Here is a 17299-nt window from a genome sequence, read left to right on the forward strand (position 1 = left end):
CTATGATATGAAATGCATAATACATATATATACATAAACTTTTTAAAACATTCGCCTTTGTGGGTATCATCATCATCATCATCATATCGTGCCCGGCCTCAAAGAGGACTCGGTAAAAGCATACCCGACTATCATAAGGTTCGGTAGAATCGTACCCGGCCACGTGGAGCTCGGTAAACCCAACTGATCAGTGGTTGCACAATAGGTGTTGTACCCGGCCGACTATAGAGCGGCTCGGTAGAGTAAAATAGATACTATATATAATGCATGCTAGACTCATGGAATCACCTTCTAAACCTTTTGGAGTGACTTAAGAGCACTATGGACATCCATACCCTCAATATGAACCTTAGTAGGATTCAAGGATCATACACACTTGCTTAGAATAATTTTATAAGGAAAGAACAACATGGACAACCTTAGTTGCTAGGAGTAGATCCGTTGTGAAGTAGCGTATTCATTTCACTTTAGATCATGCCAAAAGAAAGAAGAAAGTGCCTTAACATACCTTAAACCCGTTGAGTCCTTAATCACTTCCAAGCAACTCTTCAAACAAGTCAACTAAATCTATCATAGTATAAGGAGATTCAAAATCAGTGCTGAGCAAAGGCTAAGTCTATGACTTAAGCTAGTAGCTCGTTTACGTAAATTTTGGCAGCATCTCCCTTGTAACAAGGGCCTCCTACAATACCATATACAAATAACAATGACCAGAGCAATCCATCAATACATAATTATCAATATCAAGACACCATATAACAAAAACAAGTCACAACTACATTACGACGAGCGGCAAGCTCCGATTGGAATCCGTATACCCCTTATCAATCCTTATAGACTTCTTACTTCAACATAAAAGTATCATTAACATGACAATGAAGTCATTAATCAATGATTCCATCCTTAAACCATATATTTATAACAACGAAAATAATCCACAACTTCAACTATCCTCAATTAGCAACTTTATTCACTAGTTCATGTCTAGCCCATCCATTTAACTTAATCAACATCAAGATAACCTTAGGCACAAGCAAGATCACAATATACATACCTTATACAGTAACTTCAAGTCAAAATCTAAGTTATATTCAGTTTACAACAACCCTTAATAGCAATACAACACCATAGAAGTGACTTAAGCTAATCCAAGTATTATCTTGTAGTTTATCATCCTAACAACTTAACCCACATACAAGCAAGATTAAGCACAATTAGTAGGCTGTTATACTCACCTTAGACAACAGCAACAACTTGGAATTTCATCCAAATACAGCCCACAACAATCCTCAATGACAACACAACCTCAAAGAGGTGTTGTTCTTCACTAGAACTAAGTTTTGATGTTGAAATATGGTGTAATCACTTTGGAATCACTTCAAACCCTTGTGGTATATGTTTAGTAGGGTTAGGAGAAGTTTGGAGACGAATTGTAGTTGAAAAATGAGCAAAAATAGGCGTCCAAATCGTTTATAAATTGAAGTAGGTCAACCACCGCCTAAGTGGGTCCCATTGGGAGCTGCTTGCGCGGTCTCGCGAAAACGCAAATATCTCTCTACTCCGATGTCATATTGATGAACGGTTTAATGAGTTAGAAACTAGACTCGTAGACCGTCAATTTGGTAGGTAGAACACCCCATGATTCCAAGTATATTTGGAGAAATTCTCAGATACATTTGACCTAAATTTCAGCAAATTTATGAATGTAACTTGTGATGACCTTTGCCAACTCTTGTTCCACAACTTGCTTGCCTTCATAATGTAGAAAATGAATATCATACGAATAAAATAACTCATAGAATAACCTTCTTATCATGTTAATAACCCTAGTCTCACCCCAAAGTATATGTTATAGCATTTGAAACTTATCGACTTTTGACGAAACTTATTTTCTTCAATTGGTTTAGCTTCTAAGATTTCCAACCCTCTTGGTACTCGTTATTCATGATCTTAAATATTTGTAACCTCCAAGGTAACATGATTAACTTACTTTATTTGCTTCCAAATATAATCTCATTTCCGAGCTTACATCAATGACTTACGACGTACTCTCACGTGTGAAAACTTGGGGTGTAACAGAGGCAGTCAAGAACTGGCCTAGACCAGCGTCAGCTACAGAGATTCGGAGTTTCTTGGGATTGGTAGGCTACTATCATTGGTTCGTAGAGGGGTTCTCATCTATCGCAGCCCAGATGACCAGGTTGACCCAGAAGGGTACCCAGTTCAGATGGTCAGACGAGTGTTAGATGAGCTTTCAGAAGCTCAAGACAGCTCTGACTACGGCACCGACATTGGTTTTGCCCACAGGATCAGGACCTTATACAGTTTATTGTGATACATCTCGTATTGGGCTTGGTGCAGTGTTAATGCAGGACAACAAAGTCATAGCCTATGCTTCGAGGCAGTTGAAGATTTATGAGAAGAACTATCCGGTTCATGATTTAGAGTTGGCAGCCATTGTTCACGCATTGAAGATTTGGAGACACTATCTGTATGGCGTGGCTTGTGAGGTGTTCACGGATCACAAGAGTCTTCAGTATTTGTTCAAGCAAAGGAGCTAAATTTGAGGCAGAGGAGGTGGATGGAGTTGTTGAAGGATTATGATATCACTATCTTGTATCACCCGGGGAAGGTCAATGTGGTGGCCGATGCTTTGAGTAGGAAGTCAGCCAGTATGGGCAGTCTTGCTTACATTCCGGTCAGTGAGAGACTGCTTGCTTTGGATGTTCAGGCTTTGGCCAATCAGTTTGTGAGGTTGGATATTTCCGAGCCTAGTCGTGTATTAGCTTGCACGGTCGCTCGTTCTTCTTTATTGGAGTATATCCGTAATTGACAGTATGATGATCCCCATTTGTGTGTCCTTAGAGACTAGGTGCAGCGCGGAGGTGCCAAGCAGGTTACCTTAGATGATGATGGAGTTTTGAGATTGCAGGGTCGAGTATGTGTGCCTAATGTGGATGGGCTTCGGGAGTTGATCTTAGAGGAGGCTCATAGCTCCCGGTACTCTATTCATCCGGGCGCCGCAAAGATGTATCAGGATTTGCGGCAGCATTATTGGTGGCGCAGAATGAAGAAGGATATTGTTGCATATGTGGCTCGGTGTTTGAATTGTCAACAGGTTAAGTATGAGCATTAGAGGCCTGGTGGTTTGTTTCAGAGGATTGAGCTTCCCGAGTGGAAGTGGGAGTGGATCACTATGGATTTCGTTGTTGGACTCCCGCAGACTCAGAGGAAGTTCGACGCAGGTCATTGTTGATAGGCTGACCAAGTCAGTGCTTTTCATTCCTGTGGCAGTCTCCTATTCATCCGAGGGGTTAGCTAAGATCTATATCTGAGAGATTGTTCGTCTTCATGGTGTACCCGAAATATTCTTTGTAATACAAAGATATTCCATATTCATTTCATCTATCGTCTCAACATAATACCCATTTCGGCGGATATCTATAAAACTCAACAAGTTTCTTCGGGACTTGGAGCAGAACAATGCATTGTCTATAATAAGTTTTGTTTCCTTAGACAAAAATATAGTGACTCTTCCGGAGCCTTCAATCAAACTCATATTACCAGAAATTGTAGAAACATTTGTTTTTTCCCTATGCAAATAAGAAAAGTATTTCTGATCTTGAATATGGCATGAGTTGTTCCACTATCAATTACACAAATATCTTCATGATTGTTCTTTGATCCAAACATAATTTGAGAATTATCCAAATTCTCTGATACTTTCAAAGTAATTTGCTCGAGATGACAAAGTCTCGTACCGATAACGTGTTATAAAATAAATATTGTAAAGTAAATAAACTGAAGACAAGTATAGAGACAGATTGATATATTATTCAATTTCAAACTTATATACAATGAACTGAAAACTCTTCTATTTATCGAAGAAAGAAAGCAATTGCAAAGCAAAAGTAGCTGCAAGGCTTTTCAGGAAGCATATGCGAGACTTTTCTTGATCTGCTTGTAAGTTGTCTGCATGAGCTGCTCACAACCTGCGTGTTTAATAAGAAGCCGTTGCAAATCATTTCATTGGGTTGCTTGCAACCTGCCTACATCAACTGCTTGTAGATAAATTTCAACAGAGTACAAAATGAATAATCTTCTTAAGGAAAAATTATCTATAACGGAATAATAAATGAACATAGATAATATAATAATTTCATAACAAAAAGCATGTGGCAGATATTTTACATCGACCTTTTTTTTGTTGCAAAGTACAACTTGGCATTTTTTTAAAAATATACTAACATCTTTAGAAATACTTCACCTTTTTATATCCTTCTTCTTTCTCCCTCTAAAAAAAATTGATTAGCTTTTTCAAATATATATATCATTATCACAACAAAAGCATGATGCCATTCAGTTCAACGTTCAACCAAACGCCTATGTAAAAATACCCGAATTTCAGTTTATTCTTCGCACAATTTCTTTTGTCAAATTTAAATTCTATTACAAAAAAGAGACGATAAATCCAGATGATATGGAAAAAAATACAAAAATGAAATATCGCAAGAATTTTCGATTGTCGCGATGTAGAGGACAGAAGCAAGCCAAGAATGAGCTGGCATAAACTCTCAACACTCAATCCAAACAAAGTTTTAGTAGGTCCCACTTCACGTGCCCCCACGCCCCTATAGTTTGTTGACGTTTCGTGAAGCCACGTGGCAATCTGCCAAAAGATCAGAGACACGTGTTCGATCATCTTGAATGGCTAAACTAGGGACCAGCACCAGGTGAATCGACCCCCCGGCCACAAGTCGCGACAAAAGTTTTGAAAGCCCTCTTTAGTTGGCGTGTTCTTTACTTACTAAGAGACAAATCGGTATTCCCGAAATGCCCTTTTCCTTATTTTTGTCGTTGTCCAGGAAACTTACCCATGCCCTACTGTTTCCCGCTGGAAACGTGGCTTCTAGTTAAGAGGAGAACAGCGTACGACCACCATCCCTTTTTTTGAGCGATTTATAGCTTGTTTGGCCACGCCCTAAAAATCAATTTATTTTAAGAAATATTTTTCTCAAAAGTATTTTTGGTGAGAAATAATTTAAGTTTGGCTAATGAATTTAACAAGTATTTTTATGTAATAATTAATATTTGGCCAAGCTTTTAAAAAAAAAATTTAAGTGTATTTTTCTTAAAAGTATCTTTTTAGAGAGAAGCTATTTTTTTTGCTTCTCCAAAATTGTTTCTGCTTCTCTTTAAAAATATTTTTTTTCCTTTCAAAAGTTTGATTAATTACCTCAATTGTTGAAGAAAAAAAAAACTTTTGGCCCATAAAAAACTTGATCAAACAGGCCATTACTCAAGTGTGTATGGAATTTTTTTTAATTATAAGTAATTGAAATAATTATCACTATTTCTTGATATCAAGGATCGGCTTAATAGAAAGTCAAAATGATTTTTTTAACTCCTTTGATTCAAATTGATGTGACTACTATTTTTTTTATTAATTTATTTTATTTTTAATTAAAATCTTTCTGTTAAATGATAGTAGTAGTTTTAAAAATATATCTTTCTACTTAAATTTTACACCAAAAAATATATCGCATAAATTGAATTGGAGAGAGTAGTAGGCATGGCAAATCCAATAGTTTCGCTATAGGTTTAATTCAACCCATAACTTTTATTCTAGACTTGAATATTTAGTATAAAATTTATTAAGATTATTAAAAAAAATTGAGCTATGAACTCGTAACTCAAACAAAATGATGGATTCAATAGTTGAATCAAAAATCTTGAATTCATAAAATTAAAAGTTGATTCGCCTATAATAATAGGCGATAAGTAGAAAAAGTTATTGTCCTCGTAATATTTAGGTGTGAAATTTGAAATTCTAAACAGCATGTCCTCTTTTATTTAAAATATTTTTCTTTTTTATAGAAATAAGTTAAAAAACAATGTGTTCTTGCAGTAATACACAAGTATTTTTAGATGAAAAAATATTAGAAAAAACAAAATCACGCAGAAAAAAAAGGAGAGTACGTCAACACTTCAATTTGCAATTAGTAATGGTGGATTAAGAGAAAGTTCTCGAAACTTTAATTTATGATGTCGTAATTCAAGCAACACTATATTACAAGTCAAGTTCAAATATATTGACATTATGACCTTTATTTTCCAAAGTCCAAAAAAAATTTCCTTTTATTATTTTAATTACGATAAAAGAATAATTAAGGTGGACCATGACTTCCAAGTTCCAAATATCCATAGGGGCATAAATATATTTTCACAAAAAGAAGTTGCAGAGAAAATTTGAGAAAGGAGAGAGAAGAGGGAAGAAGGAAGGACAATTTGGACTTTAGGGAGAGAACCTTATCCATTAAACCCTTTATATAAAGCACATCAAACTCCTTTCACCAGTAAGCCCAAATCTATTTCTATTTTTTCAGAGAGAAATAGACTAAAAGAAAAGGTGAAAAAAAAAAACAGTTTTCACGCAATACATACATATGCATTCATAAGAACTGAAGCAAAAACACAGAGAGAGCATACAATCAATGGCGGCATCAAAAAGCTATTTCGCAAGGGCGAACTACAGGTTCCTGTCAAACGACAGGGACATTTCGGTAACTTCAGATACGATGTTTGAGCTTGATGAATCGGACGTGTGGAACTCGTCGGGTCGTTCATCGTCGCCGGAGTTCCGTAAGCCGAGTTCGAGAATTTCTCGGAAGCAGTCTGTATCAAAAAGTGACCGAACCTGTGCTGGAGTAACGACGGCGGCTTCCTTGCCGGTAAACGTGCCGGATTGGTCGAAAATACTGAAGGATGAGTACAGAGAGAATCGGAGAAGTGACAGCGACGATGATTTTGACGGCGAGGACGGTGAGAATCGGATTCCGCCGCACGAGTTTTTGGCGAGGCAGTTAGCGAGGACGAGAATCGCCTCCTTCTCAGTGCACGAAGGTGTTGGTAGGACTCTCAAAGGCAGAGATCTTAGTAGAGTCAGAAATGCTATTTTTGAGAAAACCGGATTTCAGGATTAATTTTGATCGATGATCGATCTAACAGATGAGAAATTACTACTACTACCTATTTTTTTTTCAATTTCAAAACTTCCTCGAGACGTTTTGTTTTTTTTTTTTCATTTTATTTTCCACTTATTTCTCCCTATTTTTGAGATGGTGAAGCGGTTACCGAGTTATTGTAATTCTAACGTTTTTCGAAATTTTGACGCCGAAAAAAAGAAACAGAAAATTTATTCTTATTTTTAGTTATTTTGATGCCTATAGTACTACTTTAATTTGGGACGTTGAATAAATGCCACATATGCCAGTTGTAATAGTATTGTCTCTGTATTTCCATCAGTTTGAAAGTGAAAAGTTGAACTGAATAGCCGCTGAAAAGTAAATGCAACAAAAAGTAAAGTATTTTCCTATTTAAATGGCGTTGGTGGGAATATGGTTGTTTTTTGTTTAGATTTTAGAAATGGGAGAAAAAGAGTAATGGCCTAATTAGGTCAATGATCGGTGGGGTCATTGGCAAAAGGAAAAATGTGGTCCAGTTAGTTTATAGAACAAAATTACAAATCCACCCCTTACACTCCATTTTAGGAATAATAAATTTTGGTTATTAGAATGATATACTAATGGAGGCTGATGATGAACATGCAGGAATTGTACAACAATTTCTTAGAATATTTCAGTGACCAAAATGTCAAATTAGTAGTTTGAGTAATTTTTGATTGGGTATGTGGAACAAAGGCGTAATACCAATTACAAGGCAATAAGAATATCTTATTGTGAATTTGGAATTAGTTATATATTCATATCAATTTCACTTATAATTTATAAAATGAAAAACTTCACTTATATTGGTTATATATTTGTCACGACACTTCGTTATGTAGTGTGGGTTGTATATCTTGACCTAGGAGTAAATTGAGTACTTGAAAGTAAATTTTAGCGTGGCAAATATATAATTGTAGATAAATTTATGATTTGAACTTTATCGGTTTGAGTTTAAATTTTATCATTACGTGTTTAATTTCTAGGATTTATATATATAGGGTACGACGATCACTGGCGAATCAGAATCAGAATTTTCACTCGAGAGTTTAAAGAAATAAACTTATGAAAAAGTCAAAGAATGTCAATATGTAGTATATATACTTATAAAAAATTGCATAGTTACACAATATTTTCAGACGACACTCCTTGTATACTTGTGACTTCGCAACTAACGACGAGTCGAAGCTACTGAATTCAGACAAACTCATGACTAATCTCTATTGGGATTGATTCCTTTCTACTCTTCTTATAGCCATATTGGCGGATCAGGTTCTAATTAAGTGTATCAAATCTTAATTTAAGCCTTAAGGCATGGAAAATTGAGGTTACGTACACCACTAATCTTATCCAAACTACTTCCCTTGTAATTAAATAAGTTATCCAAATTCTTAATTGGAGTGAAATTATTTATTATATTATCGTAAGTAACAGACTGGATATGCCTTCACTAGTAATGAAAATACCCAACTGGATTTGGTGCAAGAGCATAATAATCTTATAGGGATTAGGGAATACTCTTAATCTTAAAAACAGTTACAATTTGTAAGCAGATGAAAATTATTTATATCAATTAATGACTCTAGACATAGGTGTCTACATCAGTGTCAAATCAAACTTCAAATGCTTACTGCATTATGGTTGCTTTGCATTATTTATGTGTTTGCCCAATGGGACCATATTGTGAGTGCAATGCCCAACAGGTGTGACCTAAATTAAACAATTTCAGATCAAGGCCATTACTTTATTTATACCTTGATAAGACCTCTTTCCTTTTCCATTCGGCGTAACGGGTTCCTGACCACTTAAACTTGTATCGATTTGTAAAGTCGATACATGAATTTATATTTTTTCCATTTGAACACTTCAACTTGAAGGAATGAATACTAATAAACACATTTGACTATTGACCAAGCTTATGTGGAAGTGACACAGCTGACATGGCTAAATTGTGTGCAAATCACGCTGTCAAAGCGCGTGAATAATTTTATTTTTATTAAAAAATTATTAGAAATAGAATAAAATGTAAATAAAAAAGGAAAAAAAAGATCTTTCTCTCTCCTCTTCTCTTTTCCCCTCCTCTCCCACCTCTCTCATCTTCCTAAGCAACTCCCCGTCCTGTAAACATTTTTCATTTTCTATCCTACTTCCCCCCTTCTCCGTTTCTTTTTCTCTTTCTCTTCCCCATTCACTAAATGGCTCATGCACAAGGATGGCAAGCACAAATCTAAAAATAGTCCAAATTGTTATGCGTTGATTTACTGGAAAAAGAAATGTAAGACCGGATATCCGATTCATTAGCATCATTATCATTTGATTCTTCTTGGCCGTCATTGAGCTCTTCCAGATCGGACTGGAGCTATTTTGGGGAAATCTAGGGTTTGCAGGTGGGGCTTAGCGAAGAAGCCCTCAATATAAGGAAGGCAGGGTTTGGAATCAAAGTCGAGTAGTTCTCGGGAGGAACTATCCCTGCCCCGTTGTATATTGGTGAGGTTTGGAGTTTGGATGAAGCTTTCTTATAGGAGGAAGAAGATGATGGTGGTTGAAAATGGCTGAGGTTTAGAGTTGTTGGATAAGTTGTGTATGGTGGAGAAAAAAGAGAACGAAAAAGAAATTAAAAATTTTAAAGATTAATTTTTTTCTAATAATATAGGACCCACAAATCCACATGTCATATAATAAAGACCAAACATGTGACATGACATTCATGTCAGAGCGATTGGCGAACATGTTCAACAGAAAGTGTTTATTAGTAATCATTCCGTCAAGTTGAAGTGTTCAAATGGAAAAAATATAAGTTCAGATATCGGCTTTACAAACCGATACAAATTTAAGTGGCCAGGAAATCATTTCGCCTTTCCATTAATTAAGATAACAACTTAGTAGTTTATGAGGAATAAATATGCCTAGACGTGCTAATAGGATTACCTATTATTTTCTTTAATAGAAGTAACAAAACAAATCAATGCTCCAAGCATTTTAAACCATTAATTAAGTTTTTTTGTTATAACTATTCATTAGTATTTGCTACCTCCGGCAAAAATTTGAATATTACGGATTCTAAATTTTATGATAGGGAAATTAGGTGTTAGTTACTGGATTTTGAATTTAACGTTTGTTACTTCCCCTTGTATTGGTCAAAATCTGACCATCACGACCAGGTTTTCCGATACTTCGCCTCAGTAATCGGGCAGTGAAAGTCAATAGAGCCCACTTCATTTCTCCTCTGCCATTCAACGAATCAAAAAGAGTAATGCCTAAAATCGCGACCAGGACATATTAGTGATAAGAAAATGTCGAGTCAAGCAAAGGGTAAAAGGGCCTCGACTATATATAGCCAAAGAAAGATCTCAATTCGGGGGAGGGGTGTTTCTCCATTCTCTCAAAGAAAAGGATGACAAAAAGCTCCTTCCTTATATCTTCAAGAAAACGAGGAAATAACCTCGAGGAATATATGTAAATTTACTTTCTTATCAATTGATGAGAAAGACGATGCTGAATCAAAATAAGATCAATCATGACTTTTTTGTCTCATATGTAATCATCATTGTTAACTTTTCGATCCGGAATTCATTATGTTTGACTAAGATTTACCCATTCATCTTTGATTGATTTGTTCAAAAAAGTTTTAATATCTTTTGAGTCAAACAATTTGGCGCCGTCTGTGGAGATTTCTTAGTGAAAATTTCCTAGTTTCTCCCAGATCGAAACCAAGAAATATAATCATTCACCAAAAGGAGCGCGGAGGAAAAACCCAACACACACGAGACTCAAAAGCATCGCAGAAGAGGAAGAAGAGCCAAGCAAGATCACCGGGCTCGAAAATCTTCGCCCCATCAACCATCGATATACTAAACAAAGAAAACGATGTTACCAACCTGCATTCCCCTACCGGATCACCAGGCGGGAGTGAAGGAAATCTCATCCTCACCTCCCACTCTTTGTCCGGGCAAGCACATAAGACCTGCGTGGACAAGCGTACACTGGAACATCTCGACTAAAGGACAACAATTGCTTTAACACAGCTGAAATACCTCCTACCGGCAACATCTCCGAGCTGGACGGCAAGAGTCAGACAAGAAAACCATGAGGCGTACACAACACGAACCTAAACGAAACATCAACACCTCGCATTCACCAGCGTTGTACCATCTGGTGCAAGCAATGCCAAACGGACTGGGACTCTCACGAAAGATGACCAACTCTATAGAAACCGGGACTGACGACAGGCCGTTATTTCGATAAGTTCAAAATAAAAACCTTTAAGGCTAAGAGCCTTCGCCAAAAGAGAATAAGAGTTCGACCTCGCTCGAACGACGACGAGCTATTATTTTGATAAGTTCGAAATAACATCCTTTAAGGCTAAGAGCCTCCGCTAAATAAAAAGAAGAGTTCGACCTCACTCGAACGACGACGGGCTGTTATTTCGATAAGTTCAAAATAATACCCTTTAAGGCTAAGAGCCTCCGCCAAAAGAGAAGAAGAGTTCGACCTCGCTCGAACGACGACGAGATGTTATTTAATAAGTTTGACATAACATCCTTTAAGGATAAGAGCCTTCGCCAAAAGAGAAGAAGAGTTCAACCTCGCTCGAACGACGACGGGTTGTTATTTCGATAAGTTCGAAATAATACCCTTTAAGGCTAAGATCCTCCGCCAAAAGAAAAGAAGAGTTTGACCTCGCTCGAACGATGACAGGCTGTTATTTAGATAAGTTCGAAATAACACTCTTTAAGACTAAGAGCCTTCGCCAAAAGAAGAAGAGTTTGACCTCGCTCGAACGACGACGGGTTGTTATTTAGATAAGTTCGAAATAACACTCTTTGAGGCTAAGAGCCTCCGCCAAAAGAGAAGAAGAGTTCGACCTCGCTCGAACGACGATAGGCTATTATTTTGATAAGTTCGAAATAACACCCTTTAAGGCTAAGAGCCTTCGCCAAAAGAGAAAAAGAGTTCGACCTCGCTCGAACGATGACGGGCTGTTATTTCGATAAGTTCAAAATAACACCTTTTAAGGCTAAGAGCCTTCGCCAAAAGAAGAAGAGTTCGACCTCGCTCGAACGACGACGGGTTGTTATTTTGATAAGTTCGAAATAACACCCTTTAAGGCAAAGAGCCTCCGCCAAAAGAGAAGAAGAGTTCGACCTCGCTCGAACGACAACGGGCAGTTATTTCGATAAGTTCGAAATAACACCTTTTAAGGCTAAGAGCCTTCGCCAAAAGAGAAGAAGAGTTCGACCTCACTCGAACGACGACGAGCTGTTATTTCGATAAGTTCGAAATAACACCCTTTAATGCTAAAATCCTTCGCCAAAAGAAGAGGAGTTCGACCTCGCTCGAACAACGACGGGTTGTTATTTCGATAAGTTTGAAATAACACCCTTTAAGGCTAAGAGCCTTCGCCAAAATATAAGAAGAGTTCGACCTCGCTCGAATGACGACGGGCCGTTATTTCGATAAGTTCGAAATAACACACTTTAAGGCTAAGAGCCTTCGCCAAAAGAGAAGAAGAGTTCGACCTCGCTCGAACGACTACGGGCTGTTATTTCGATAAGTTCGAAATAACACCTTTTAAGGCTAAGAGCCTCCGCCAAATGAAAAGAAGAGTTCGACCTCGCTCGAACGACGACGGGCCGTTATTTTGATAAGTTCGAAATAACACCCTTTGAGGCTAAGAGCCTTCGCCAAATGAAAAGAAGAGTTTGACCTCGCTCGAACGATGAAGGGATGTTATTTCGATAAGTTCAAAATAACACCCTTTAAGGCTAAGAGCCTCCGCCAAATGAAAAGAAGAGTTTGACCTCGCCCGTAAAAAGAAGAGTTTGACCTCGCTCGAACGATGAAGGGATGTTATTTCGATAAGTTCGAAATAACACCCTTTAAGGCTAAGACCCTCCGCCAAATGAAAAGAAGAGTTCGACCTCGCCCGTAAAAAGAAGAGTTTGACCTCGCTCGAATGATGAAGGGATGTTATTTCGATAAGTTCGAAATAACACCCTTTAAGGCTAAGAGCCTCCGCCAAATGAAAAGAAGAGTTCGACCTCGCTCGAACGACGACGGGCTGTTATTTCAATAAGTTCAAAATAACACCCTTTAAGGCTAAGAGCCTCCGCCAAAAGAGAAGAAGATTTTGACCTCGCTCGAACGACGACGGGCTGTTATTTCAATAAGTTCGAAATAACACCCTTTAAGGCAAAGAGCCTTCGCCAAAAGAGATGAAGTGTCTGACCTCGCTCGAACGACGATGCGCTATTATTTCGATAAGTTCGAAATAACACCCTTTAAGGCTAAGAGCCTTCGCCAAAAGAAGAAGAGTTCGACCTTGCTCGAACGACGTTGAGTTATTTTTTCGATAAGTTCGAAACAACACCCTTTAAGGCTAAGAGCCTTCGCCAAAAGAGAAGAAGAGTTCGACCTCGCTCGAATGACGACGGACCGTTATTTCGATAAGTTCGAAACAACACCCTTTAAGGCTAAGAGCCTTCGCCAAAAAAGAAGAAGAGTTCGACCTCGCTCGAACGATGATGAGTTGTTATTTCGATAAGTTCGAAATAACACCCTTTAAGGCTAAGAGCCTCCGCCAAATGAAAAGAAGAGTTCGACCTCGCTCGAACGACGACGGGCTGTTATTTCGATAAGTTCGAAATAACACCCTTTAAGGCTAAGAGCCTTCACCAAAAGAGAAGAAGAGTTCAACCTCGCTCGAACGACGACGAGCTGTTATTTCGATAAGTTCAAAATAACACCCTTTAAGGCTAAGAGCCTCTGCCAAAAGAGAATAAGAGTTCGACCTTGCTCGAACGATGATGGGTTGATATTTTGATAAGTTCGAAATAACACCCTTTAAAGCTGAGCCTTCGCCAAAAGAAGAAGAGTTCGACCTCGCTCGAACGACAACGGGTTGTTATTTCGATAAGGTCAAAATAATACCCTTTAAGGCTAAGAGCCTTCGCCAAAAGAGAAGAAGAGTTCGACCTCGATCGAACAAAGACGGGCCGACATTTCGATAAGTTCGAAACGACACCCCTAAAGGTCGACAATCACCGGAAGCAAAGAAAAACTGGGACTCATCAGACGAGCATCTATCTCCATTAGCTTTTATTTATAAAAAGTGAAGTATAAGGCAAATAGCGAAGAAAAGAACTTTTATTTATGCAAAGTCACAGTGCGGGCTATCGCCGCTTACATATGGCCCAGGCCAACCAGAGAAAAAAAAGCGAACAAACGATTGTCAACAAACAAAATGAAAATAAAAACAAAGGGCAACATTCTTCATTCGGCGTCATCACCGCCGTCACCGTTACCACTATCATCACCGTCTCCAAGAGGTTCTCCATTGCCATCATCCGCATCCCCATTAGCTTCGGGCGTCGCTGCGTCATATCCATAGTTAACGCGAGCCTCCCGATCTTTCGCCCACACTTCTTCATAAGCAGCCTCAGTCACGGTGCCCACCTCCCACAAACTCTTATATATGTGCCGCTGTGCTTTAGCATAAACCCAGAGCTCATGCAATTGGCAGGGAACAACGGCGGAAGATGACTCAACCTGAGCCTGTAATCGCTCATTTTCTGCCTCTAGGGCCACGACCCGATCTCTCCGAACCAATGCCTCTTGATCATTCATGCCTATGCACTCCTCGAACCTCGCCTCCATAAGAGTAGTTGTCGCTCTCTCCGACTCCTGTTCGGATTGAAGTGCGCGGATAGTGTTCTCTAGGGCCGTCGCCCTCGCCAACTCTCAATGTTCTCCAATCCAGTGACTTTGCTCTCCATCGCAGTCAATTTTCTCATCCACTCCACGCTCATCGCCTCAACCTTGACCAAGTTCTGGTCCATCTCCGACTGCATCGACCTAAACCTACCCTACAAATGCTCACACTCCGCTGTGATCCCCTTACCTAACTCGAGCTCCGCATCCTTAATGCGAAGTTGCTCCTCGAGTTCGCTCTTGCTGCGGATGGTCCACATCAATTCCTGGTCCCTTTTCTTCAACTCCTTACCAAGAGCCCGATTACGGGGATCCGTCCTCAGCCACTCGTGCATCTCACGACACCTGTCGTCGTAGCGACGGTATTTCTCCAGCATCTTTAATAAAACCCCTACGCGGATGTTGGCCCTGCGAATGCTTTCCACTTCCACCATGTATGTTTGGAAAATGTAAAGACGGGGTTAAACTAGTACTTTTGGAAAGGGTAAAAGCATAAAACGAAAACAAAATGTAACGTACCCTTAAGCCCATGACGGCCATCTCGTCCCTAAATTGAGCATCGGGAATATCCCGAAGGGAGTCGTTCTCAGCTTTGGAGCACAACAGGCTGAATTGTGGTACCAAATCTTCCCCCTCCGCCAAGATATTAACATCAGAAGAGATCTTAAGGATACAGGCCGAGCCCCCCGCATTAACCACCGAATGAGTGAGACCCTCCTCAAATATCCTAACATCGTCGGGGTCCAGGTCTGACTCAGACTCATAGTCATCAATCACCATGCTTTTTCCCTTTTCTGCTGCTGAAGATGAAGCACGACCCGCTATAGAAGATGAGGGCACGTCCGAAGTCACAACAGCGGCCCCAGAGATCTGGTTCTCTACCGCGACAAGGTGTTGATCATCAACAATGACAGAGACTTCTGATTGAGCTAAGACGGCAGCAGGAGTTTCTGATTGTTGATCGCGCGCATCGACAACTCCAACGTTTTGTTTCGCCCCTATGGGGGGAGCCGCAATAACACCCTCTCCGGAACCCATCGGGGGAGAGTTGTCCAGATGAATTATTGTTGGGGGAGCCGTCTCAAACTCTACTCTACGTCTCTTCGAAGGCCCCTCTTCCTCTCCAGTAGATGGTGACTCATCCGTTGGGCAAACGACATTGGTCGGGACCTCGACCTGGGAAGAGGCACTCGCTGGAGTAACCAAGGCCGCAGATTCAACCAAAACAGCCCTCAATGAAGGTCGTACAATGGATATTGTGATAGGGCGAGCAGATGCGGCCGGCTGGCGAAAAGCTAGCTGAGGGGCCCTTGCTCTCCGCACCCTCCCTGGCAACGACAAATGATGCATAAGAGGCTAAACAAAAAAAAAGAGAATAATAGATAAAGGCGTCATCTCACCTGTAAGGGTTCTACGTCCAAACCTCTCATGGAAGGTCAACCATGTGCGAATTCCCACTGTATGGGGAAGAATGACCTCCACCCATTCATGAATCCCTTCGACAGGCGGCAGGGGCAATCTCTCAGCTGCAAAGACGAGACAGTTTAGTACTCGCAGAAAACGGTCGAACATTTCACTAACTAAAGATGCAAACTTATGTGCGAAGTTCCATCTCTCAGGGAATCATGTTGGGTCCGCTACAATGTGTTCGGTCCGCACATAAAAGTAGTTCTCGTAGAAACGACGGTTGGTCTTGTCATCCATCTTCACCACCAGACTCCTCGACCCCCGGGGAAGCATGTGAATCATCGAACCACGAATCAGTTGAGGAGCAAAAATGCTGAGCATATGGTCCAAAGTGACCTCACGATCGGCAAGTTCTGCATACTTGAGCAGCATAAGGAATAACTTGTACAAATAAGGCAAAAGCTGGGCGGGACACACTTCGTAGAAACGGAAAAAATCCACCACCAACATGGGAAGAGGAAGTGTGTACCCTACAATGAATGGGTAGGCGTAGAACACGCAGTACCCGGGACGGTCGAAGTGAACTATGTCGTCCACCTCCATCGGCCGCATATCGACGTAATTGGGGATTCCCCACCTTTATTTAAACTCTACAATCCCCCTTTCCCTCACGACGGAGGGGACAAGTTCCGGCTCCGCTCTGCTGCTAAAACTAAAGTCAGTCGCCTCTCTCTCTGGGCGAGGCAAGATCTCAACCACTGAGGGAATCTCCTCATCCTCTGCCGCATCCGCCCCTCCGGTGGCCTGAACAGAACTCTCCGGTACCGGATTAGCGGCAAGAAGATTGTCTCGAGAAGATTTGCCAACCATTTTTTAGCAGAAAATGTGCTAAAGAAGTAATAAGAAGAAGAGATGAAAGATTTCAGTGGACAAGAAGGTAAGCAGAAATTCGAGGTATCAGAAAAAGCTATATCTGAAGAACTCTCTCAAGCAAAAAATTAAGTGAATCAGTCAAGTGACAAGTTTCCCCTATTTATAAGAGACATAAATTCCCCGAGCACGAAACTCAAGAGTCGCCATTCGAATCTAATAAGGCACGAAACGTTTCAGTCTCCCCGAAATGTGTCATAATGGTGATAACCACGAACCAACGCTCCAGTGTCAACCAACGTTTCGCT

At 39.8% G+C, this 17299-nt stretch overlaps 1 protein-coding gene across 1 annotated transcript; it reads left to right on the plus strand.

Moving 5' to 3' along the window:
• Positions 1-6256: 6256 nt before the first annotated feature.
• Positions 6257-7330, plus strand: LOC107788351 (protein S40-4-like). Its single transcript, XM_016610029.2, has one exon. It carries the CDS (start codon positions 6495-6497, stop codon positions 6981-6983), a length of 489 nt encoding a protein of 162 aa, XP_016465515.1. The 5' UTR covers positions 6257-6494; the 3' UTR covers positions 6984-7330.
• The last annotated feature ends 9969 nt before the right edge of the window (positions 7331-17299 follow it).

Source organism: Nicotiana tabacum, chromosome 18 (assembly GCF_000715075.1).
Source record: "Nicotiana tabacum cultivar K326 chromosome 18, ASM71507v2, whole genome shotgun sequence".
NCBI classification, from domain to species: Eukaryota; Viridiplantae; Streptophyta; class Magnoliopsida; order Solanales; family Solanaceae; genus Nicotiana; species Nicotiana tabacum.

Coding starts and splice junctions, on each gene's coding strand:
- LOC107788351 (XM_016610029.2), top strand. CDS start 6,495: ATGGCGGCATCAAAAAGCTATTTCGCAAGGGCGAACTACAGGTTCCTG.